This window comes from Sander vitreus, chromosome 18 (genome assembly GCF_031162955.1).
Source record: "Sander vitreus isolate 19-12246 chromosome 18, sanVit1, whole genome shotgun sequence".
Taxonomy (NCBI): Eukaryota; Metazoa; Chordata; class Actinopteri; order Perciformes; family Percidae; genus Sander; species Sander vitreus.
In genome coordinates this window covers 27,049,665-27,073,604 of record NC_135872.1, presented here as the reverse complement: position 1 = coordinate 27,073,604, position 23,940 = coordinate 27,049,665, and the positions used below count along the sequence as shown (strand labels likewise).

Genomic DNA, 23,940 nt, shown 5'->3' with positions numbered 1-23,940 from the left:
GAACATGACATCACTTTACTGTAATGCAGCCTTTAAAACCAGGAAAAGACAACACTTATGCCATATTACGATATCCAATATTTAAGACGATATCTAGTCTCATATCACCATATCGATATAATATCAATATATTGCCCAGCTCTACCTGGATGCTTCGGAAACCAAAATATTAATTAATACATAACATATTAAATTGGGAAGCGATGATTGGATTTGAAACCATAATCCTCCAAACGATTCCAATAAAGAAACGATTCTACTGGAATCGTAATTTTTGAAAACGATTCCAAGTAGGAATCTGTTCTCGATGCCCAAACCTACTTGACGCCCCACAAAAAAGAACTTGAGACTTGGACCAAAATGACTTGGGACTTGAGCACAAACGACTAAGTGGTCACAGCACTGAGATTGTAACGTGGCAAGAAGCAACCAAAGCTCCAAATGAACGACCCGTGTACACAGTAGCATTTTCTTTATTGTAACTGCAAGGCTGCAACGACGAGACAGCTGGTGGGACGCGGGGCGGGTCAGAGAAGTGACCACGACCCTGTGGGGCTCTACCAGAAGAAATGAGGAAAGGGATGCAGGCACTTCTATATCAGCGAGGACAGAGCACAACATGAACACACTAAAAGGCTACTCAACACCACCACAGTGACATCACGGATCTCACACGCCTTCTCTCAGTTCTCTGACGTTTTCTAACAGTGTTAACTCACTGAACAGAAATCTCAGAGGTGTGTGAAGTTAAGGAACAACTGTAGCAAAATCAGAGAGTTCCTTTAAAAAAAAAAATAATAATAATGAAATAACGTTTTGACCTTTTTATTCTGGACAGCTGGGACAACAGGTTACAGTTACTGTTCTAGACTGTTGATAAAGGTGATTCAAACTGACAATATAGGATGACTTTGCTACCTAAAAAGCTGACCGCAACATCAAATTGACCCAAATATTCTCCTCGTGGTGTCTTTGTTGGACGGCGGCATCACCTGCTGGACACCCATTCTCTCACACACGCACCTACATATCTCAGAAATGTTGATAGGTTTAGCATTCCATTTTAATAATCTGATGCTTTACCAGGTTAATGTACAGTCTTTAGCTGAGATAACCTTTTGTCCCAGTTTTCTAGAACGTGGCTTTCATTAAATGAATGAACTCAAAACTCACACTATCTGAAGAGTCTTAGCTTTGTGGACATAAATGTAAAAATGTATGTAAAAAAAACAAAAAAAAAAACAACCTCAAAACAGAATAAATACATTTTCAGAAGTACATACAAAGTTCAGTGTGTTAATACAGGCTGGTCACGGGGACCGTGTGGGATCAGGTGGGATGCTTGAAGATAGTGAAGAGAAGTGGAGACCAAGTGAAGCTGCGCTGAAGGAGAAGCCGAGCCCTCGTGTCCTGTGCTTACACTTGCCACAGTTTGTGCACATCGTTTAATTGTGACCTTTGAAAGCATTGTGTTGAAGAAAAAACATTGGAAGTCGTGGAAATAAAAGTACTCCTATCAAAAAGAAATGGGTTTCCATTTCAGACGTGTGGCAGTCAACGGTCTCCGTTTCCGTTTTCTGCGCGGGAGTCACTGCGTCTCAGCTACACGTGGATTTAATCTCACAATTAATCCGACAGTTTGTTTGCAGGTTTTAAACACAGCACAGGACGTGTGTATATGAATGGCCAGAGGTATGACGCACCAATTCTATGCTATTTTGGCGTGTTACCAAGACGTATAATTGCTTTTTAGCGCGTTTATCAACGCCGTTTGGCCTCCATTGACTTACATCACGATCGTGATTGCGCGTCAATTTACGCCGTAGCGAGGAGTATGAAAGGCCGAAAATCCGCGTAGGGAGGTCGGTCGGGGGGGAGGATGGGTCAAACGCAGGACTTTCACTCAGGAGACCGGGGATTGTGTCCCCAACCCCGTTCTTCTTTTCCTAAACCCAACCCCGTTCTACTTTTCCTAAACCCAACCCCGTTCTACTTTTCCTAAACCCAACCGTGCCGTTGTTGTCGTCCCGTTATTGTCGTCCCGTTATTGTTTTCCTAAGTCCAACCGCCCCGTTCTTCTTTTCCTAAACCCAACCCGAGCTCCAAATGCAACGTCCCGTTCTGGCGTAGACATACACGCGGACAGCTCATAATGCGTACAGATAACACGCGCCACTTGGCTTTAGAAAGTGGCGTGTATGTTTACGCGAAGTCATGGTGTCACTTTGCGACGACGGATCAATGGGTTTTTGTCACTTTGTGGGGGTTTTTTTTCTCCATTTGGGATGAAAATGTTTTGTGTTTTGGGACTATACTTCCCATCATGCTTTGGGTGATGTAAACAGGTAGTATAACGTTGCCAATAATGCAGGATTTCTTATTTACCTCGGAAGTCGGGAGGTCAGAACTGGGTGGGACCGCGGTCCAGTTACACGTCGGGGGAAACGGGGGTAGGGGGACTCCAGCCAGGTTGGCCATTGTTAGCAATACAAGTTGATGACAATACTTTTGAAAATTCAAAAAAAATTCCGACTTCCTAGTTCAACTGGAACACACCACAAGTCCTGATGTCAGAACAATCAGTTGGTTTACTGTTGATACGGAGGAGAAAATATGATTTCCTTAAGGGGCACATACAGATATACTGTATGTGTTCTGTTGTGACCCACTTATGACTCCCATAACAAATAACATAAGTTGTTAAAACTATTATTATTATTATTATTATTATATTTAATGAAAATGGGTCTTACTTCTGGAACTCAAATGTGATCTTCAATACAAAGGCCTTTTACGTTAAATGTGCACACGGTACCAACTGCAGCTATTTTGTTGCTTTCTTCCTTCACTTCTCTCACTGCTTCTCAACAAACACACAGCTCAGGCCCGAAGAAGTGAGGGAATATTAACACACGTCAGTCCCTGTCTGGAGGATGGAGGGATGGGGCCACCGTCACGCCTGTTCCCTTTCCCGCTCACACTCTGTCCAGCAGGGTGGCGTCGGCCTCCGCTCCGGCGGGACTCAGTTCGCACAGGTAGAGGAGCGTCTCGGCGCTGGCCTCCGCCTCCGTCAGAGGCTCCAGGCGGATCAGGGAGCTGCGGGACGGCTGCTTCGACTCCAGGCTGGTGTCCAGCAGCTCGGTGGGCGGCTCAGCCTCCACAGGAGCGCCAGGGCTGGAAGAGGGCTGGAGGTGGGTGTTATAGGAGCTGTCGCTGTCGCTGCTGCTGCCGCTGCCCAGGTCCAGCTCTGGATGAGGAATGCTGCCATCAAGGAAGGCCAGCAGGGGGCAAGAGGTGTACTGGATCAACTGCTTGTCTGAACACAAGAAACCAGAGGAGTCCAGAAAAAATGATCAGCCTGGACTGTGTCTGTATCTTCCTCAAGGTATTCACTTTCTTGGATTGTGAACACCATTCATCCTTTCTTGTATGGAGAACAACTATGAAGATTAAGATTTGTTCTTTTTTTTTTTTTTGGCATATTAGGCCTTTATTCGATAGGGCAGCTTAAAGGTGCTCTAGGCGATGTTGGGTGACGTCACTTCTTGTTGACGTTCGAAGTATTGTCAAACAAAACGAGGCCAGCTCGCCCCTCCCTCCTCCTCCTCATCTCGTCCCCTCCCCCTCCCTTCCGCGCACTAACCCCCCCAACCCCCACCCCCAAAATCCTTCTTGTCGGTTACTGGCTGGAACGCTGGAACTCTGTTTGTTATGTTTGGTGGTGCAGGTTGGCCAGTTTGTTTTTGTTGCCGTTTGTGGAGCCCGGGCCGTCTACAGAGACGGCGTTTTTTTTATTTGTTTTTTACAGCGTGTTCAGGGGACAGGCAGCTAGCAGATAGTGAGGAGATGTTTGCTGTATGGGACAAAACATGTTGTAGCCTAAAAAAACCTGTGACATCGCTTAGAGCACCTTTAAGCGTGATTTACGGTTCTGCGGAGGCTCCACGCAGATCTTTCGCCGTAGCCTACGTAAGTGGCCTGAAGTTTATACCTGTGCGTTGGTGTGCGCGTTGATCTCTTTAAGAGAATAGCAGGGCCGGCGTGTGTGTGTGTGTGTGTGTGTGTGGTAGAGCGAGTGAGAGAGTGACGGCGATTATCTTCAGAGTGAGTAGCAACTCTAGAGTCATAGTGAGAGAAACAAAGTGTCTCTCCTGTTCTTTCTGACCATGGTGGGAAATCTGGAGCGGGAGAAGTTAACCCTCTCCTCGATTTCATGTTGTTGATGGAGAACGAGAACCAGCAAATGAGTCGGGGGAATACGACCAACCACGGCCGAGCGACATGCGTCGCCGCGACGTGTAGTTACATTTTTCGAGAGGTGTGCGTCAGGCTACGGCGTAGGGTCGGTATCTCCACGTAGATATAGTTAGGGGACGTCTCTCACTCTGACTTTTTATACTCCTATTTCGGGGACGTTCAAATAAAAAAGACTATTAGTAACATGAATGGTTTTCAGGTACTGGGGAAAGAAACGTGATCATCACATTAGCATGTGACACAGTCATGGAGAATCAAATGCCGTCTGTTGCCACCTTTTATTGTCATTTTGTTTCAGCAACTCTTCAGCTCAACTCCTAGATTTCTTGTCAAAGACTCAGCCTCACATTGCAAGAGGGCTGCAACAAGCAATTATTTTCATTATTTATTAAAGGGTCATTTCGGTATTTTTCAACCAAGATCCCATTTTTCTACGCATTGGTTTCAAGGTGACTAATGTGAACCAAAATCTTTGAAATTAGTTCAGTATTGGGCGAGAGCGCTGTAATCAGCAGTCGCAAACTGGGCTGCAATGTAAGCTCTATAGCAGGGGTCTTCAATGTTTTTTAAGCCAAGGACCCCTTAACTGAAAGAGAGCCAGAGCAGGGACCCCCTACTACATATATTGTATAAAATTAAGTTGCATACTGGGCCTACAATAATGTGTAGGGCGGCCTAAAGCCTTTATACCTTTTTTGCATAGAATACTAAGCTGTTAAAATACCCTACCAATTGTTGGCATGATTTTATAAATCATGTTTTCATGTTAAACATACATGTAGCACAGGGAACCCTTAGGATGAACTGTGTATGTGGATGGCCCTTAGTGACTACCTTACCTAGAGGCCAGTAAGCAGTGGGGATTTATGTTCGCTAATAATATGTTGGATTCATGTTAAGAAGATCCCTGGCCTATAGGGCAAATGTGCATCGTCAATTTCCGTCCACTCAAAGTTCTGTTTTTTGCCACTGACAGGCTCAGATTATTATTATTAATTATAGTGTCTGACAACATTATGGAAAGGATCCCTACAGAGATAGACCTTTTGTTGAAGAGAAATCTTTTGTGTTAAACCAGAAACAGCCCTGAAGTCACCATCGCCAAACCCACCAGACTCCATTTAAATAATCAGTACTTTAAGCGTGTATAAAGCCAGCATATTTGCACATGTAAATGAGTGAATTAAGGGTTTATTTCAACCAAACCAGAGTGGTGATTGTTGGAACAGTGGAAAGATGAACCAAGACGGCTTTTGGTAGTTTGATTTGGTTTCAGTCGACGTTGAATGAAGTGTGTTTTACAACGATACAAATGTTTATTTAAATGGAGTCTGGTTAGTTTGGAAGATAGCGATTTCGGGGCTGTTTTGTGTCAAACAAAAGGATCTTACTCTTTAACAGAAAGGTCGACCTGTAGGGATCCTTTCATAATGTTGTCCACCATTGGTAATAATAATCTGAGTCTGTCGGTGGCAAAAAATAGCGCTAAATAACTCATTAAAAACTGTGAACAGGATTCAACTAAGTATGTCACATGCAGGTGTGTACAGTCCAGGTAAGTGTGAGTGTGACTCACCTGGGTTGACTTCCTCTCTCTTGCCTCGGTTTAGCTGTGAGGAGTTCTCTTTGGAGGACACGCTCTCCTGAAAACACATGGACCGGAAATGGTAATTACAAAAAACGAGCTTAAAATCCAACAAAACATAAATACCTAGATCTATGTCTTACAGACAAACCATATTGACATTACCACATGTACATTAAATGAGTTTTTGGTCACTGTAATCCTTCCATCTGTCCACATGGACTGTAAAGAGATCCTTTACTAGTAGAACTCCAATGTCACAGACGGAGGAATCAATCCACAGACGTCCTGTGAAAAAAAAATTATTCTAAAGTTCCACCAGGCGCTGATGCGCTGTGGTTCTGTTCCGTGTCCCAATAAGCACCTCACAGGCTGTTGAGAAAGTCAGGCCTCAGTAACCATGGAGAGCTGTCATCATATGGCATCTCGATGTGCATTTGTGGTGTTAACGTTAATGAGACGGGCTGTAGCTGGTGCCGACTCGTCCTCGATGGCAATTTCTTGGCTTCATATACATTAGTCCGGCCACTGCTTGGTCTTCTGCATTCAATCAGAGCGAGAAGGCGACTTGTAGTTTTTCCTTTTTTTTTTTCCCTAATCCACATTGTCGAAATCATTTAAATATTGAGCCATCACATTGAAAATCTGTTATATAACAGGAGCCTATAATTTCTGTAGCCTACTCCGTGACAACAGACTACCTGAACGACTTCTCCTCGTCTCGCGTTTCACTGTCCACACCGCTGTCTTTGAACAAAAAGTCACGTCCTAAGATCGATAATGTTGTCAGACACTTTTAGTAACAATCTGAGCCTGGACTTTGATCGGACAAAAAGCAAGGCTCCACAATTGCCCCATTAGGTTACATTGCAGCTCGGTTCGCACCGGCTCGTCACTGCGATCTCACTCAATACTGGACCAAATTCAAAGATTTTTTGGTCACATCAGTCTATTAGACACAAATGCATGGGGAAATGGGGCACTGGTTGAAAAAAACGGTAGTAACCCTTTAACCGGCCGGTCGGAGCCGCAAGTGCTCAACAAGTGCTTAAGTAGCAAAAGGCCTTTCTGGCAATCGGCTAAAAACAAGCGTGACCTTGCAGGCCACATTTTGGCCTTTGTCCTGGCTCAAAAACTGACAAAACTGACCGGAGCATCTGCAGATTAATTTCATACGCAATATGTTATTATACACTAAAGTTAGGCACGATACGAGATGAGTAAATCCCTGTTTTTGTTATTTTTTCCGCCATCTTGACTTTAGAGCTGCTATGGGAGCCGGGCGATGTGCGAGCTGGGCGCGAGTGAGGGAAAGGATGTTATTTCAGGGCATGAAAGGGACAGTGGCATATAGGGGCTAGGCGCGCACCAGCGCTTGTGGACGTGCTGCCCCGTGCCTAACCGCTGCATGTACGGGTTGTACACTAGAGTGCGGATCGGGCCGCATTTTTCTGTCCGAGCCTGGCCCGCGTCCGACAGAGCAATGATCGAACCCGGCCCGAGCCCGACAGGAATTGAGATATTTATGTCCAAGCCCGACCCGAGCCCGACACAGTTAAAATCTAATTTTTTTCTCATACTAAATGACACATGTACGTTAGTTTGTGTGGGAAGCCGGCTTTTATTAAGCAACTGTAGATAGGCATTCGGAAATATCAACAGATGAGCGTATCAGCGCACACGGGGCAACAAGCGCACGTTAACACTGGCGCGAACCTACATAATAAGCCGTTTTAAATTTAAAATGTTCAATGCCTTATCGCGCTGATGTGACCGAGCCCGACCCGAACCCGAACATCATTTCTAAATATCTGTCCGAACCCGGGCTCGGTTCGGGTATCCATCCTTTATTGTACATAGAAATTAAGGCCGGCTATTTTGACGCTCACCGTTTGGAGACAGTGTACTCCACCAAGTGCTCTGAAGACTCTACTGTAGCTGTACAAACTGCTTACTGTGCTCCTATCATGCTTCAAGAGAAAAACATTCATTGACTGTGATACTGAGGGACTGGCACAACACCTTTACAGCAGTTGAAATATGTGAAAACTGTCAAGCTTATCCAAACTGCGGAAATGAAAGTGATTAGATATGCTGGGTTATTGATCAGGTGAATGTTCTTTGGTTTAGTGTGTTATTCGTTTTACCTCGAGGGCATCAAAGTCCATGCCAAACTGTTTTCCATACAGCATGGCCTGGAAGTCCTCCAGACTGCAGTCAATACTGTCCAGATAGTCCATCAGCTCCATCCTGGCAACACGCAGAATATTTTAAAATACAATCACCACATGGAATGGTGGCTGACACACCAGAGGACATTATTACACTGGCTTATTATCAGACACATTGGTTCCCTTCGCTCCAGAATAACTAATGAAGCAAGGCGATATTACCACTATGCATTTTAACAGCCAGAGTATAACCAACTGTAAGCAGGGCTTTAAATTAACACCCGCCAAATGCTGGTAAAAATTAAGTTACTAGCCAATTTGGCTGTTAATGAATGAAGCAAATAACTCTGAGTCTGTTTGAATCGGCCGGCTGCAGAAAACAAGTCAGTGTTGCCAGAGTTGTCTGTTTTCCGCCAAGAAATTTGGGCCGTTTTGTGCGTTTGGCTTGGAAACGTAAATGTTTTCTGACAACACTACTTGTTTGTCGTTTTGTTGCTTGTTGCTGCTTTAGTCACTCTCTAGCTCGCTCGACCACATTACCGTGCTCGCGGGCGCCAGTTGAGCCTCCGTCTAAATCTCTGCCATTTCCACCAGTGGACAGTTATGTTAGTCTGTGTAACATAGATACAGGTGCTGGTCATATAATTAGAATATCATGAAAAAGTTCCATTCAAAAAGTGAAATTTGTATATTATATTCATTCATCACACACAGACTGATATATTTCAAATGTTCATTTCTTTTAATTGTGATGATAAGTGACAACTAATGAAAATCCCAAATTCAGTATCTCCGAAAATTAGAATATTACTTAAGACCAAAAAAGGATTTTTAGAAATGTTGGCCAACTGAAAAGTATGAACGTGAAAAGTATGAGCATGTACAGCACTCAATACTTAGTTGGGGCTCCTTTTGCCTGAATTACTGCAGCAATGCGGCGTGGCATGGAGTGGATCAGTCTGTGGCACTGCTCAGGTGTTAGGAGAGCCCAGGTTGCTCTGATAGTGGCCTTCAGCTTTTCTGCATTGTTGGGTCTGGAGCATCGCATCATCCTCTTCACAATACCCCATAGATTTTCTGTAGGGTTAAGGTCAGGCGAGTTTGCTGGCCAATTAAGAACAGGGATACCATGGTTCTTGAAGCACTGACTCCAGCTGCAGTCCACTTTTTGTGAATCTCCCCACATTTTTGAATGGGTTTTGTTTCACCATCCTCTCCAGGGTGCGGTTATCCCTATTGCTTGTACACTTTTTTTCTACCACATCTTTTCCTTCCCTTCGCCTCTCTATTAATGTGCTTGGACACAGAGCTCTGTGAACAGCCAGCCTCTTTAGCAATGACCTTTTGTGTCTTGCCCTCCTTGGGCAAGGTGTCAATGGTCGTCTTTTGGACAGCTGTCAAGTCAGCAGTCTTCCCCATGATTGTGTAGCCTACAGAACTAGACTGAGGGACCATTTAAAGGCCTTTGCATGTGTTTTTAGTTAATTAGCTGATTAGAGTGTGGTACCAGGTGTCTTCAATATTGAACCTTGTCACAATATTCTAATTTTCTGAGATACTGAATTTGGGGTTTTCATTAGTTGTCAGTTCTAATCATCAAAAGTAAAAGAAATAAACACTTGAACTATATCAGTCTGTGTGGAATGAATGTATACATTATACAAGTTTCACTTTTTGAATGGAATTACTGAAATAAATCTAATTATATGACCAGCACCTGTATACAATGGATTATGGACCATTTTGTTTCTATAGTTTGTAGCTGACTTTACAAGATGACTTCTCTATTGTGAAACAGGAGACGTCTCTTACGTTCTAAAACCAGCCTCTGGAGACTCGACCAGCTGAGTCGCAGGCAACATCATCAGCTGGTTTGAGTCGAGCTGAGAAGGGTCGGTTCAGACCGCTGCAACTACTCCCTGCAACTTTCTAAAATGGTTTCGTCGCAAATCTTTGGTCTGAACTGGGCTCAATACTAATGCCTTAGTGTGTTGACTCGTGCAAAACAAACACCGTAGCCAGAGTTTAAATTAAAGTGCTCATATTATGCTCATTTTCAGGTTCGTAATTGTATTTAGAGGTTATATCAGAATAGGTTTACATGGTTTAATTTTCAAAAAACACTATTTTTGTTGTACTGCACAGTGCCTTTGGGGTGGACTTTGGGCTTTTTCACTTTTCTAAACCTCTAATGTGAACAAAAAAGATATATAACACAGTAAAGGAAAGGGAAAAAAGCCAAAAAGCATAATATGAGAACCTTTTCGTCCACCAGCCAAATGGCTATGGTGAATGTGTACATTTCATCAGCCACTCAACAGATTACCATTGTTTTTTTGGCTGGTGAGTGAAGCAAATCTACAAGCCACTTGCATTTGTTAACAGCCTTTGGCTGGTGGGTGGTTCTAATTTTGAACCCTGACTGTAGGTCAGGGACTGTTTCAATGTATATTTTAAGAGAAAAGAGTGATTTCTTTTTTAAGGTTCACTTACTTGCCCAGCAGGTTGATGTTCTGTGATATCGCTCCGTTCTCGTTCAGTATGGAGTCCATCATCTTGACAGGGTCCTCCAGACTCAGGCCCGAGGGTTTATTGAGCTGCAGGGCACTGCTGTTTGGTCCACTGCTGTCTAAAGTGCTGCTCCGCTGGCTGTCGTCTGCTGCTGCTGCTGACACACCAGCCTCTGTCTGTTTCATGTCATCCGTGCTGGTGGTGCTCACCTCCGTCTCAGCTGGCAGCACCGCACAGCTGTCCAGCTCTACCTCCACGATTTCTACATCACTGAGGGAGGATGTTCGCAGACAGCATTTCATTAAGAAAGATACAGACTGTTCCTTTAACGTTAACTTATTCAAAGTTTTGTTTGTAAGATTCCCTCTCACTGCGGTTTGGGTATCGCTTGGGTTTTTTCTGATACCGGTGCTAAAACGATACTTTTAAAACGGTGCCGGTGCATAAACCGATTATAAAAAAGAAAAGAAAAAGGAAGAGCACAAAACGACAGTTGGCGACATTAAAAAACGGCCATATGGTCAAAAAACAAATGATTTACTAAAACTGTTTTAACAACTTATTTCACCAGTAAATTGTTGTTAAAACGACGACTAGATGGGAAAAGGGTATTTTACCTAATAACTGAATGCACCACGAGGCGTAAGTAAACGCACCGCCAGGTGTTTTGTGGGCAGGCAGTGGGCATGGTGCAGCCAGTTTGTGTCTTTAGCTGCATACTGTTGCATGTCCCGGCGTTAGAATCCTCTACAGTGAAATACAGCCACACTTCAGTTTAGCTGTCAGCATTTTAACCGTGTTTAAGCCAGTTACTAGCTAACGGTAGGCTAACGTTCACATTACCTGCTGGCAAGTGTCACATGCAGCAATAGCTACGTTTCCATGCACACCAATATTCCACTATTATTCCAAATATGACAATATTCTGATTTTGATACAGGTCATGTAAACAGCATATTCCGGTTGGATATTCCGTTTAAGACATGTGGGATATTCCGGTTTAAGAGGCATTCTTGATGTATTCAGCGCATTCGGAATATGCGTCTCAATCAGGGTTTTTACGCCCAGTTTACGGCCTCTTGCCCGTTACGGCTTATGGGCAGCTCCGTGCGTTGCTATGGTTGCTGTACACAAACCAACCAGCCAACAGTTTGCAAGGCTGGACACCCGACAGCTACTTTTAAACACTTGGATAGCAACAGGTTTCTGGATATGCGCACACATTGCTACGCCGACCTTTTCTAGAAGCTGGTTGAAGGAATGAAAGAGGGAAGCTGTGTTTGCACGGTCCAACAAGTCCACCGCTGCTGGTAAACTTTGAAAAAAAATCGTATATTGCACGGCTACATGTAAACGGGAATATTAGTGGAATATTCACTTTTATTTGCCATGTAAACAGCTTGGTTGGAACATTGTCTTTTTCAGAATAAGGGCAAAAAACTGAATGTTATGTGCATGTAAACGTAGTCGGTGTTTCTGTTGCCTCTAGCATCCCTTTCGGAGCATCAGAGAGCAGCGCAGGCATTTAAATGCCACCGAAATGAGGCACCAAAATCCGCGTTGCTGTTCGGTCCGGTAGATAGCGGTCGTTCAGGCACCTCTCTACGTTCCCAACCCTACGTGGTGACCAGTTGACCCTCATGTAGAACAGCAGTAGCACAGTGTGAATGTCACGTAAGGTGTCAAAGGTGAATAGTCTTACCCTTGCTCGTAGGCTCTGGGTGAACCCTCTGTGATCTCAGCCGCCACCTCGACATCACTCTCAGTCAAGTCACAGATGATAACGTCATCGGATATCTCCGAGCCCTTAACACCGTTCAGACTGTTGACAGAGGACTAAACAGGACACCTGGACTTCAGAACTATTCTTCTACAACCAGTGGTGGAAGAAGTATTCAGATCCTTAACTTAAGTACAAGTACTAATACCACACTGTAAAAAATACTTTGCTGCATTGAAAAAGGGGCATACAAAGTATGTAAGTATCATCAGGAAAATGTACGTAAAGTATTAAAAGTAAAAGTACTCAATGCAGAAAAATCCTCACATTTTAGAAACTGGAAACGATCAAAACAGTTCCGTTTAATCATCTAATCATTTCAGCTGGACTTGTACAGTAGGCCTATATATTGTTAGCGTTGTTAGGGTAGTTTAATTTGTAAAAAAAAAAAACAACATTGTAATGTATTAACTACATGTGTTTTGTGGGCAAAAATCTTAATTTGTAAAGTAACTAAAGCTGTCAGATGAATGTAGTGGAGTAAAAAGTACAATATTTCTCTCTGAAATGTAGCGGTGTAGAAGTAGAAAGTGGCATGAAAAGAAAAGTACAGCACTTGAGTAAATGTACTTAGTTACTTTCCACCACTGTATACAACACATCACATTCAATATCATCCATTTAAAAACTCAGAGGCAGGGGTCTTAACTAACTTTTTTCACCATCTGCCTGAAACCGTCCCAAAATATAATCTTATCCGTCTCAAAAGTAAGGTGGACTGTCTTGAATTACATTTACAAGAACTGTGTGTGCCACACAAAACGGGCAGTCAGTTTCATTTTCATGGCCGTTCTTTGTTTCAATGTGAGAACTAAGCGATCATAACAGGAATACACTGAAGTGCTCACTATACTTTATATACACGTTTCTGTCACTGCTATATACTGACCTGTTCCACACACACTTTGTCGTCATAGATCTGATGGATGTATTTGGACTTCTTTCCATTGCTGTTCATAAGAACCGGCCTGTCAGAAGGACGATGACACACCAACATGTCATGAGACTGCTCAAACACTTTACTGCGTAGTATAAATGACAATAACAATGAAGGGGTTATCTCTTTTCATTGTATCATTGGAAATCAATAGGCAATCATTCAATCAAAAACGCAATACGCTTAACTGTAACGTCATTATCTACAACAGCGTGAACTATCATGAAAACCAAACCAAACATGGTGTCAAAGCAACCCAACAGCTGTCTTTAAGGGGCCTAACACTGTGGGAGTGAATCCGCTTTCATTCTAAATGTAGCTGACTCACGTTAGTAGAAACGGGTTGTTACTCTGACAGGTTGGGATTAGGGCTGGGCAATATATCAATATTATATCGATATCGATGAGGCTAGATATCGTCTCAGATTTTGGATATCGTAATATGATACAAATTACAGTAAAGTGCTGTCATTTTCTGAACTTACCCAACTGTACCAAACTTACTGATGATCATTTATCAAAAATCAATTTGGTCAGAAATATCGTGATATTGGGTTTTCTCCATATCGCCCAGCTCTAGTTGTGATCACGTGGGCGAGGTAACTCATACCCCAATGTCAATGTCAGAAATGATTTACAAGCCGACAAGTTGGCAAACATTTTGCAGTAACATGCCGTAACTTTGACAGCTCTTTGCATTTCATGAGGCGACTCCTTTGGGTTATTGGGAATACTCGGCTGCTTATTAGAATTACAGAGCATCGACGATATTTAATGGTCTAAGAATTAAATGCTTTATGAAAAAGTGATTTACTTTATGGCCTCAAAGTTCCCTTTTTGTGTGCAATAGGTGCAGGGACTGTATGTCATTTGAAGGAGCAGTACTCTCGCCATAACCCCAGCTGAAGGATGCAACACAGCGTGAACTCACCTCTTGCGTTTTAAATTCAGGATGCGGTTGTTCTGTACCAATGTGAAGATGAAGTGTATCAGCTGAAAGAAAGAACAGTCTTTGAGATTCAAAAGAAAACACCTGCTGGCCGTGGTTACGTTAGACACTCCCTTCCTAAAGAATTCAATCCAACGCCAAAGCAATGTTTACACGGGCACTAAATAAAATGTCCTGTTTATATTTCTAATATGCACAGTCTACCTCAAGCTGCTTATACGCAAACACTGGGTTTATCAGAACATACCTGAGGTGGAGATACTGAACAGAAAGCTCTTTATTCCCCTAAAAATAACACATTCAAAGATGGTTCTCCTGGGAAGGATGCACCATTCAAGAAAGTGGCTGAACGTGACTGAAGCAGGCGAGTACAAATACTATACTATATAGGTTTTACTAAAAATCTAAATTTCTGCGTGTTCATTTCTCCGGAATGGAACAACCTTTTTCCTAAACTTAACTAGTCGTTTTGGTGCCTAAACTTAACTGCCATCGCCGCAAGACACTAACCTTTTCCGGCTAAACTCCACTACATGACCTGTGAAAGGACAGTCATCTGGCGGTGCCTGTAGCCGGCTCGCAGTCACGCAACACATTTACGAGCTGTGTAATGACAAAGTGTCCAAAGTCTGGGCTCATTTCAAGCTGAAACAAAAGCAAAAGTCCGTACAGTGTGTCTGCTAGGGCTGTTGGAACGAATTCCGAAAGTCGAATATAATTCGAATAGTAAAAAAAAAAATCGATACTATTCGAATACTGAAATTACTATTCGCGTGTGATTTTTTTTTTTGTTTTATAAATAGGTTGGCTAACGTTAGCTAATCTCCCTCTTCTCACGTCACGTCTGATGAACAATAAGTTACGGGAGTGAGAAACATACAGCATTGTGAGCCAACGTTACGTACCGAGTAACGTTAGTACAGGGGGAGTGACAGGCTGGGGCTGGAAATCAGAAGAAGGATGGGAAATAGTTTTAACATGACCTTAAAAATCGACATCCACCCAGCCAAAATGGTCAATATGTTATCAATAGTTAGCTCGTTCAGGTTTCCTAGCTGTGTCGCGAGTTATAGGAGCTTAGCTTAGCTGGGAGCTTCATGGAGACAGCTAAAGTTAATGTTAGCTGCCCTACAGCTGTCAGAGTTAGCTTTGACTTCATATATTACCTTCTAACAGCTGTATTCTCAGTAACGTGACAATCTGCAAGAAACGCGTTGCTTATAAATCACTAAAATAGTAGTGACAGCACAGTTTGGCGTAGTTATCAATGCCGTCAGCATCATGGCTAATAGGGGTGTAAGAAAAAATCGATACACTTGAGTATTGCAATATTTTATTTTGCAATACTTTTGCAAATAAGATATTGATTCTTTTTTTTTTTTATGTGAGACAGTGGTTGACGTTTATGTTGTGTTTAAACCCCCTACCGCTAGATGGCTATGTTGAGATGCACCACTAGTGCCTAACAGTGCCTGACATTTTGCTAGAAGCTAACAATGTAGCTATGGCTGAACTTTGGCTTACTTTAGCATATAAAAATGTGTTCAATAAGAACCTGTGAACCATAATCCCAAACTGGCAGTTTGACTTTCTGTGTACTGAATTGTTTACCTTTTTTTTTTTTAAATATTAGTTTTTCTAAAATGATACTTTAAAAGAAATCCCAATACATCGCCTTACGCACAGTATCGAAATATATTTCAATATATTGAATCGTGACCCATGTATCGTGATACGTATCGTATCGCCAGATTCTTGCCAATACACAGCCCTAGTGGCTAACAATATTGTTACTTAGTTTATGACAAATCATTTCGGCTGTGCTTTCTAACATGATGTCATTGTGCTAACCAAGCACTGTTAGCCTTTACAACAGAGCCGCTTCACTACACTTGTTAGATAATGTGTCATTACAGAGTTCTCTGTTGATTTGTGTTTGTTGCTGTGTGCTCGTGGTAAAAAAATAAGCCAGAAATCCAATGTGCCATGACGTAGGTCCCCTTCAAGGCCTGGCTGATGTTGGAAGTCCCTCTAGTGGACAGAACGTGTAACAACAACAACCACATGCTTATAGTGACATTGACAATGCATAAGCCTGAGTAGTGTAGTACATATTTATAACAGGTAGTATAAATGGTAGTACAGAGGAAGACAGCACAGTGTCTGTTGTAAAACAGAACTAGCTTACCACAGTAGCAACAACGTCAATGCTTCAGCATCTCAGCAGAAAGCATCCAGTCTAACGTTACACACCCAGTCCACAGAGCGGAACCGACATAAGGTACACTAAGGGTAGTTTTTCATTTTAGAGACTTGTCTTATATTCTCTTTTGTAAAGTCACTATTGCTCTTTAACAAAGCGAGCTTATCCGATTGCTCCTTTAACCGATGGAATAATCTGTAGAATATTCGACTATTAAAATAACCGAGAGCTGCAGGCTGCAGCTCTAGTTTTAACTACCTCTATGCACTGCAAATCACATTTCTCACACATGCGATTGTGTGAACTGATGGGTCCAGTGTAGCGCTCACCTTTTTGATGAGCTGTTGTTGGTGGACATGTATCTTTCTCAGATCTGCGATCTCCCTCCACAGAGCTTCATTCTCCCTAAACAACAAAACAAGGCACATCTGATTTCCAGTCGAGATAGATAGAGGGGTGTAAATCACACGTTTTATCACGATACAATATTATATTGATTCTTTGGCAAAGGTTGAAGCTGTAGTATTGGTACAGAGCTTTATGCTCACCTCTTGAGTGTTCCCAGTCTGATGTCGATGTTCTCCTGTTTGCTGTTAACATTGTGAACACTCTCCAAGACCTTTGTCAGGTCTTCCTGTCTAATCTTGTTGTCCTCTGGCCGAGTGTTGGAAACCTGAAGGACAGAAATTACAATCAAATCTTGCGTTCAGTATCTGGACACTGGAAGCATTAAGGACAGCAAAACTGTGATGTAATGGAATATTTATGAGTTTGAGAGAAGACATTAGCCAGCAAATGAGAAAAGGAACCAGATGCAGGGGTCGAAGATCTTGATGATTCACTTGTTTTAAGAAGCCCGCTGTAATAATCATTTATTATTATTGCAGCATGCTTGAGAATTGTATGAAATGTCATGAAGTCGTAGCCTAGAAATCTAGACGCACCCTAGCGGCAGCAAATGTAATTTGCAGCCTGGGGGTCTAGCAACTCTCCGTTGGCTTGCGAGCTGGAAAAACCAAACTCTGGCCGGGCCAATCCTGTTGTGTATAGAGTCAGTGGGCGGGCTTATGGCTGCTGCTGCTGGGAATAGCGGTCTTTCAAATCGGCTTTGGCTGCGACTCTGGAAGACTTGGAGTTAAGCTTTTCTTTGAGAACAGAACAAAGAACGGCACTGAAGTCATTCTTAAAAAAGGAAGATGTGTTCGGAGTTTTTTGTCGACCGGATACAGCAAAAGTTTAATCTATCAACTAGCTCTGCTACCTTCTTCGTTGCTCTGGTTGGTTGTGGAGCTATCCTATTGCGTGCAGAGGGAATTTGAAAGACAACTGTTTATCCCGCCCCTCGGATTGAGCCCTGCCAATGGTGAGTTCCCAGACCCAACATCTTGATGTGGGTCTGGCTTGTCAGGCTAACGAAGTCACTCTGGCTACATTCTGGAAATGCAGACAACTGAACAGGGACAAGACTCCACCTTCCGTTTGATGTTCTCCAGCAGGTTGTCCTGTCCATGTTTGAAGTAGGGGTGCTGAAACTCCACTGGACCATCTCTCTCCTGTTTCACAATGCCTGTGTCAATGTGCATCACTTTACGAAATCCATCTGCGCACGCACATAAAAAAACAGCAACATTAAGAAAAACACCCACCTACGTTGATGCAAACGGGTAGTCCCATGATCAGAAGACATAAGGTAGAGCTATCTCTATATTGCTAAAGTGGTAAGGATCTGAGATGGTAGTGATGATGGATACTGGTATTATTTTATTGTCTTTTACTTGGTATTTGGTCTCCCAGAAGGTTTACAAAAAAAAAAAAAAAAAAAGCAGAAACTATTTCAGTGTAGTGCAATATAATACAATTAGAGATGTTCCGAGATGCTCCGATACTGCCTAAAACGCTGGTATCGAGAAGTAGTGGAGTTTATGCACCGATCCGATACCACGTAATAAAGCCCTAAAGAAAATCTACGTTAAAGTAGTTTATTTATGTTCTTTTTTCGTTATAACTGACTGGATAATAATACAACGTTCTGTGGCATTCATGTTTCACAAAGAGTTTAACCTGAGCCAGACCAACAACAAAGATAGAAATAATATCTGTTGTGGAAGTTTCTGTTCAGCGAGGGAGGAATTTGGGTGAAGAAGAGACCTTGTTGAAACAAAATAAAGACAGGCTGCAAACTGGATTAAAGTTTAGGTATTCGGTGGAAGGGGTTTTAATTATTTTCTCGAGAGAACAACCAAACAGTGACAAGAACAGCAATTCACAATGAACAATGAACAGAGTTACAAAGTGACAGCCGATCTGTGCCTCGTAACATATGCCAAACATCCAGACAGGGATAGTAGTATACAGTTGTTAAAACATAATAAAATATATGACACACTGGTATCGGATCGGTACTCGGTATCGGCCGATACGCAAGTTCAGGTATCGGGAAGCAAAAAATGGTATCGGACCATCTCTACATACAATGAACTTGTCTCCAAAATAACCAATTCAAACCTCTCCAGTGTCAACAATAACTGCAGGTGCTTGGTGTTGAACTGAATTACATGGTACAGTTCCTAATCTGTTCAAGCAGCACAATGATGTACACCAGGAGACCATATATTGTAGTCACACCATTGTAACACTTTATTATCTCTGATTGTATTCGACTATTTTGCACCAAACCGGATGGAGTCTGGTGAACTCTGGCACAGTGCTGACATCACATCACTTCCAGCAAACCTCACAGAGAACAATGAAGGCAAAACAGCGTCACCGATCTGTTTTAGCTGAATATTCCCTGGTCGTGCTCATTTAAAAACACAACCATCAGCACGTTAGCGTGTCGTTAGTCTCGCATTGCCAGACCTTCCTCCGCCGCGCTAGGGAGGAGGGTCTGGCGAGTCCACACAGCACTCCCGGATGGGAGAAAAACGAGCTCTGGTTTATTGGCATTTCTTTAAACCAATCACAATCGTCTTGGGCGGCGCTAAGAGCCGCAAGGAGCAACGGCGCCTCTGCAAAATAGCCTCGGGATGGAACTTGTTTTGGTGGAACATGTGGACGTTCAAAAGTAGTTTTAGTCGTGCAAAAGAAAACTCAGATTGGACAGATAGTCTAGCTAGCTGTCTGGATTTACCCTGCAGAGATCTGAGGAGCAGTTCACCATACTCCTCACAAATCGACCGGAGTTTAAAATGCCAACACAAAGGAAGAAGAAGGTAACGGACATCCTGGCGGAATTTCCCGCGGCACCTGAACAATCCCGGAAGTGGACATCGTGGATATAGACTAGTGTGTCTATTACTACTGAGCCTGTTTGTAACCGGTAACGTTAGGCTACCGACAACAATGTATGATGTCATCGACAGGACAGAGACCTCATGGCCAGGGGCTGCTTATATTGCGGCCGGGGATTTTAACAAACCCGACCATGTACACAGATCATTAGATGATCAGATCATGTCTCAGTTCTGCTCTTGCCTTCCTATAGGCTGAAACGCAAATGTGACCTACCGCTGACACAGACCAGCACAGTGCTGGTCCGACCAATCAGACTCAGCTCTACAAAACTGTTTCAGAACAACAGAGTGGTGTTTAAGGACAACAGCATACACAGAAGCGGTGATTGGCTACATCTGCAAATGCATCGATGGCGTCGTACCAAGGATTACTGTACGGACTAGAGATGGAAGGGTTGAAGTAAAAAATTCAAACGGTTCAGTCCGCTAGTCACGGTTCGGGGCATGTATTATATTGTTTGGTCCGTTTTAGCCTCAGATTTCATTCAGAAAAGGTTTGCGCAGAAAAAAAACCCTTCAAATTAAGTTATTGGAGAAAAACAAAAAGCCTTGCCCCGTAGTGTAACCTCAGTCGGCACGGCTAAGGTGCCGAGTGCAGCTGTCAGTCTTGGTCTGCTGTATGGGACCATTAGGATTTAGTGTTACCTGACAATGACGGAAAAAAAGTGGTGGATAAAGTGGCGACTGTGTGCAAGCACTGTGCGACACCTGTGGCTTATGCTAGCTGCAGAACCTCCAATATGAGGGCACATTAACGAAGACATCACGCCAGTGTGTCTGTTCACAGCGCAAGGAGCAAAGTGTCAGGTAGGAAAGAGCAACTCCTTCTCCCCGCAGCATTTAAACAGCCTCTCCATGCAGATTCAGACAGGACAATCCATAACTACAGCATTGGGCAGGTTTATAAGATATGCAGTCATAGAGGATGCAGGGTTTGAGTATATAATTAAAGAGAGCCGCATATGATTAAAGAGAGCCGCCTCTCCATGCAGATTCAGACAGGACAATCCATAACTACAGCGTTGGGCAGGTTTATAAGACATGCATAGAGGATGCGGGGTTTCAGCATATGATTAGAGAGCCGCCGTATAATATCGCCTCTCACCGACATTTTAGCAACACAGTGAATCCCCAACTGTATTTTTCTTGCAGAGGAACACGCACACAGAATAAATAGTATTGTTTTTCAACTCCCCGGCTGTGGAAGTACAACAGACCCAAGAACGCTGCCCACTATTAATATCCAGGGCAGATGTGTGCAGGTCTTTCAGAAGGATTAAACCCACACATTGGCGCACATCCCTGGCCGAGCTCTCAAGGTGTGTGTAGATTAACTGGCAGATGACACTTTGTATATACTTCTTCGTATTATGCATATAGACATTACTACATTCTTTTTTAAATCCAGACTCATTCATCTGCAATGCTGTCTACACAAGTTCTAGGACTTCATTCATATTCTAATTGTTTATATTTTAGCCCTGTACCCTACCTTGCACTATTTTCTCTTTTGTCTCAGATTCAGATTTGGCTTTAACTTGGTTTTTTTTCTTGAAGTTATTTAATGAGCATTGTTGGAGGTGCCTGAGGCCTAAGATTTTCAGTGCCAACGACTACTTCTGTTATTGATGTGTGCGTGACAAAAAAAGAACCTTGAACCTGTCTGTCTCTCCTCCGCTCGCTCCGTGTCCTGCACTCGGTGAAACACAAGCCATTAAATGAACATACTCCTTAAACAAACAGTTAGCCTAAAACATTTTAGTTTAAAACATTCCAGGGTGACCTAGGCTGAGTCCTTGATAGCAGCCAGGGTTCGAATCCAACCTGCAGCCCTTTGCTGCACGTCGCCCTCCTCCCTCCCCCGTTCTCTCCCCTTTCCTGTCTTCAAGCTAGCCTATCAATTAAAGGCCATAGAAGCCCCAACAAAACATCCCCAGATGCTTGCGCCCAGCTATGTAACAAAGCATATGTTACAGTATAAACAATGGCGGTACTGTTTGACCGGGAGCTTATCGATACTTTGGTACTGACCAGTCCAGAACCAGTACCAGTTTAGTGGGCCTCCTCAACAAGGCCTGTAAACTCCCACTGACAAGACTCTTAACCCCACAGCCAGTCAGTCATTACACGTTAAATGAACACACATCCTGGACTATGATACCTGACCATTGCGCATACTGTAACTATACTAGTACTATATACTGTACTGGATATTGCACATCCAGATTAATATTTTGCACACCCTGCACAAAACTGCTGTTTATTGTTCATTCTATTTTCATGTTTATTGTATGGACCAAAAACACTACGGCAAATTCCATTAAAGTGAAAACTTACTTTGTCAATAAATCTCATTCTGATTCTATATATAAATATTGCAAAATACAATCTCATATATCGTGATATAGGATTTAATCTATAATGGCCACGTGAGTTGGGTCTCATGTGTAAACAGTGGAACACAGTTTGAACATTGGTTTAATTACATGTGATTTTGCCATTATGTGTGACATGGTGTCCGATCATACATATTGCCAAGCTCTACTATTGGTTGTCATTATTCAGCCAGTTATAAATCATAATTAATGCCAAACCTGAGATTCAGCACTGGACCACTCAACTGTGTGTATGCTGGTTGAACAGGTGAATTGAAGATTACTACGGGTAACAAACAGGCTGGGTAGTGAAGGACACGCTAACATGCTAACGGATTCTGAAGTTTGTTTTGTTGTTTTTAGCAGAGATAGACCAAGGAATATTCTGTTGAAACCGTTCAGTGATGTTGTTTTGCCCTCAGTGTTCTCTGTCAACTGTTTTGGAAGAAGGAAATAACCAGCTTTAAAAGTGACCTATTGTCTTTTTAAATACGTGGATCCATTGGGTTAGGGTTACCAGCTTGTTAATCCTTGCATTGACATCAAATCTGACAGTATAGAGTTACTGGGTTATGAGTCACTACTTACCAGCCATCTGGGTTATAAGTGTGGCTGCGGACTAACCAAACAAACAGTCCTATCTATGCAGCAGACACTCTAAAACCACTACAAACGACATGTATCACAAACTAAGACAAGGCGATGAATGCAGTCTTACACATGTTGAGCTGCCTGATGAAACTGGCCATGTTGTTGTGCTTAAAGAACTTGGGGAGGATCTCCTTGGCAAAGTGCTGCTCATCCAACACCAGGAAACTGTTGCCCTCCTGAAAACAATCAACACCACCATGACAGTCAGAGATTTGGCTTAGTATGTTAGCTAACTAGCTACCAGGTAGCGGTAGTAACGTTACGCTAGCTAACCAGCAGGTAAAGTTACACAATGAAGGGGGATTACTGGCTAGGTGACAGTTGATGTTTAGCTTCAGCTAATGTTGCCGATAGCTGGTGGCGTGAAATGCACGGCTGTTGAATCCCAGCAGTATATTGTTATTGTTTTTGGTGTGGCGAGATGCTACACTCGTAACGTCACGTTAACTTCAGGCTAACTATTGGCTAGCTAGTGCGTGCTAGCTAACAGTATAATACAGTTTTAGCGTTACCTGACTCCAGCAAATAAATTCATTGGTGTCTGCATCCTCGACAAGCGTCCACAGCTTGACGAGGAAAGCCGGGACGTTCGAGTTGTGTTTCATTTTGAAAAATTCAACGACAAAAACAACCAGACTGAAAAGCAGCTGCTTCTGCTTCTTCTCCTTCTTCGTGTTCTTTGGGGGTTTAACGGCAGGTTGAGTCCTTAATGTTGTACTACTGCCATCTTCTGGAGTTAACGTTAGTTCACTCCTACAGTGTCCAGTATGCCAGCTTTTCCTCATCAGTCCTGTTCTCCAAACATCTTCCACCACAGTCCAGTAATGGAGACTGTCATCTTTTTATGTCTTCCATCATGTACTTTCACTCTGATATATATTTTAACATGCTCTACTGGTACCTGACAGTGGTGGAAGTATTAACATCCTTTACTCAGTGGTGTCTAAGTGATACGCAGGTATACGCAGTATACCCACTAAGAAAGCTCCAGGATTTCCATATACCCACTTAAAAATGCCCAATGACACGCAACAACATACTTTCCATTATATTTTTGATATATTTTGAATTGTCATCTGTGTTTTCTTCTTCACATAGGCTAAATAAAGGCTTAATAAAGGTATCTCCACCGTAAATTGGTGCATAGAAGTGTATCCAAATACAGGAAATGAAGTCCTTGATGCTCAAAACTTACCTGGGGGAGGACACCCAGACCCCCCACTTATGA

At 42.8% G+C, this 23,940-nt stretch overlaps 1 protein-coding gene across 2 annotated transcripts; it reads right to left on the bottom strand.

Moving 5' to 3' along the window:
- Positions 1-457: 457 nt before the first annotated feature.
- hsf2 (heat shock transcription factor 2) lies at positions 458-23,416 on the bottom strand. Of its 2 annotated transcripts, none has more exons than XM_078275184.1 (12): positions 23,225-23,416; positions 22,780-22,888; positions 17,866-17,993; positions 16,942-17,066; positions 16,723-16,798; positions 14,173-14,234; positions 13,194-13,326; positions 12,227-12,360; positions 10,507-10,794; positions 7,990-8,092; positions 5,834-5,900; positions 458-3,316 (listed from the first exon to the last, which is right to left on the bottom strand). In XM_078275184.1, the coding sequence occupies exons 1-12, from the start codon at positions 23,315-23,317 to the stop codon at positions 2,976-2,978; spliced, it is 1,659 nt and encodes a 552-aa protein (XP_078131310.1). In that variant the 5' UTR covers positions 23,318-23,416; the 3' UTR covers positions 458-2,975. The 2 variants fall into 2 exon arrangements, with proteins under 2 accessions (XP_078131310.1, XP_078131311.1); XM_078275185.1 differs by having other exon boundaries at positions 13,194-13,272; positions 23,225-23,415.
- Between the last annotated feature and the right edge of the window lie 524 nt (positions 23,417-23,940).

Bases quoted from the DNA above. Each gene is read 5' to 3' on its own strand.
- hsf2 (XM_078275184.1), bottom strand. From the start codon at position 23,317: ATGAAACACAACTCGAACGTCCCGGCTTTCCTCGTCAAGCTGTGGACG. The intron at 14,235-16,722 runs GTGAGCGCTACA...TCTTTCTTTCAG, and splicing joins AACAACAGCTCATCAAAAAG to CTGATACACTTCATCTTCAC. The intron at 13,327-14,172 runs GTGAGTTCACGC...TATACTACGCAG, and splicing joins CTGAATTTAAAACGCAAGAG to TAAAGTGTTTGAGCAGTCTC.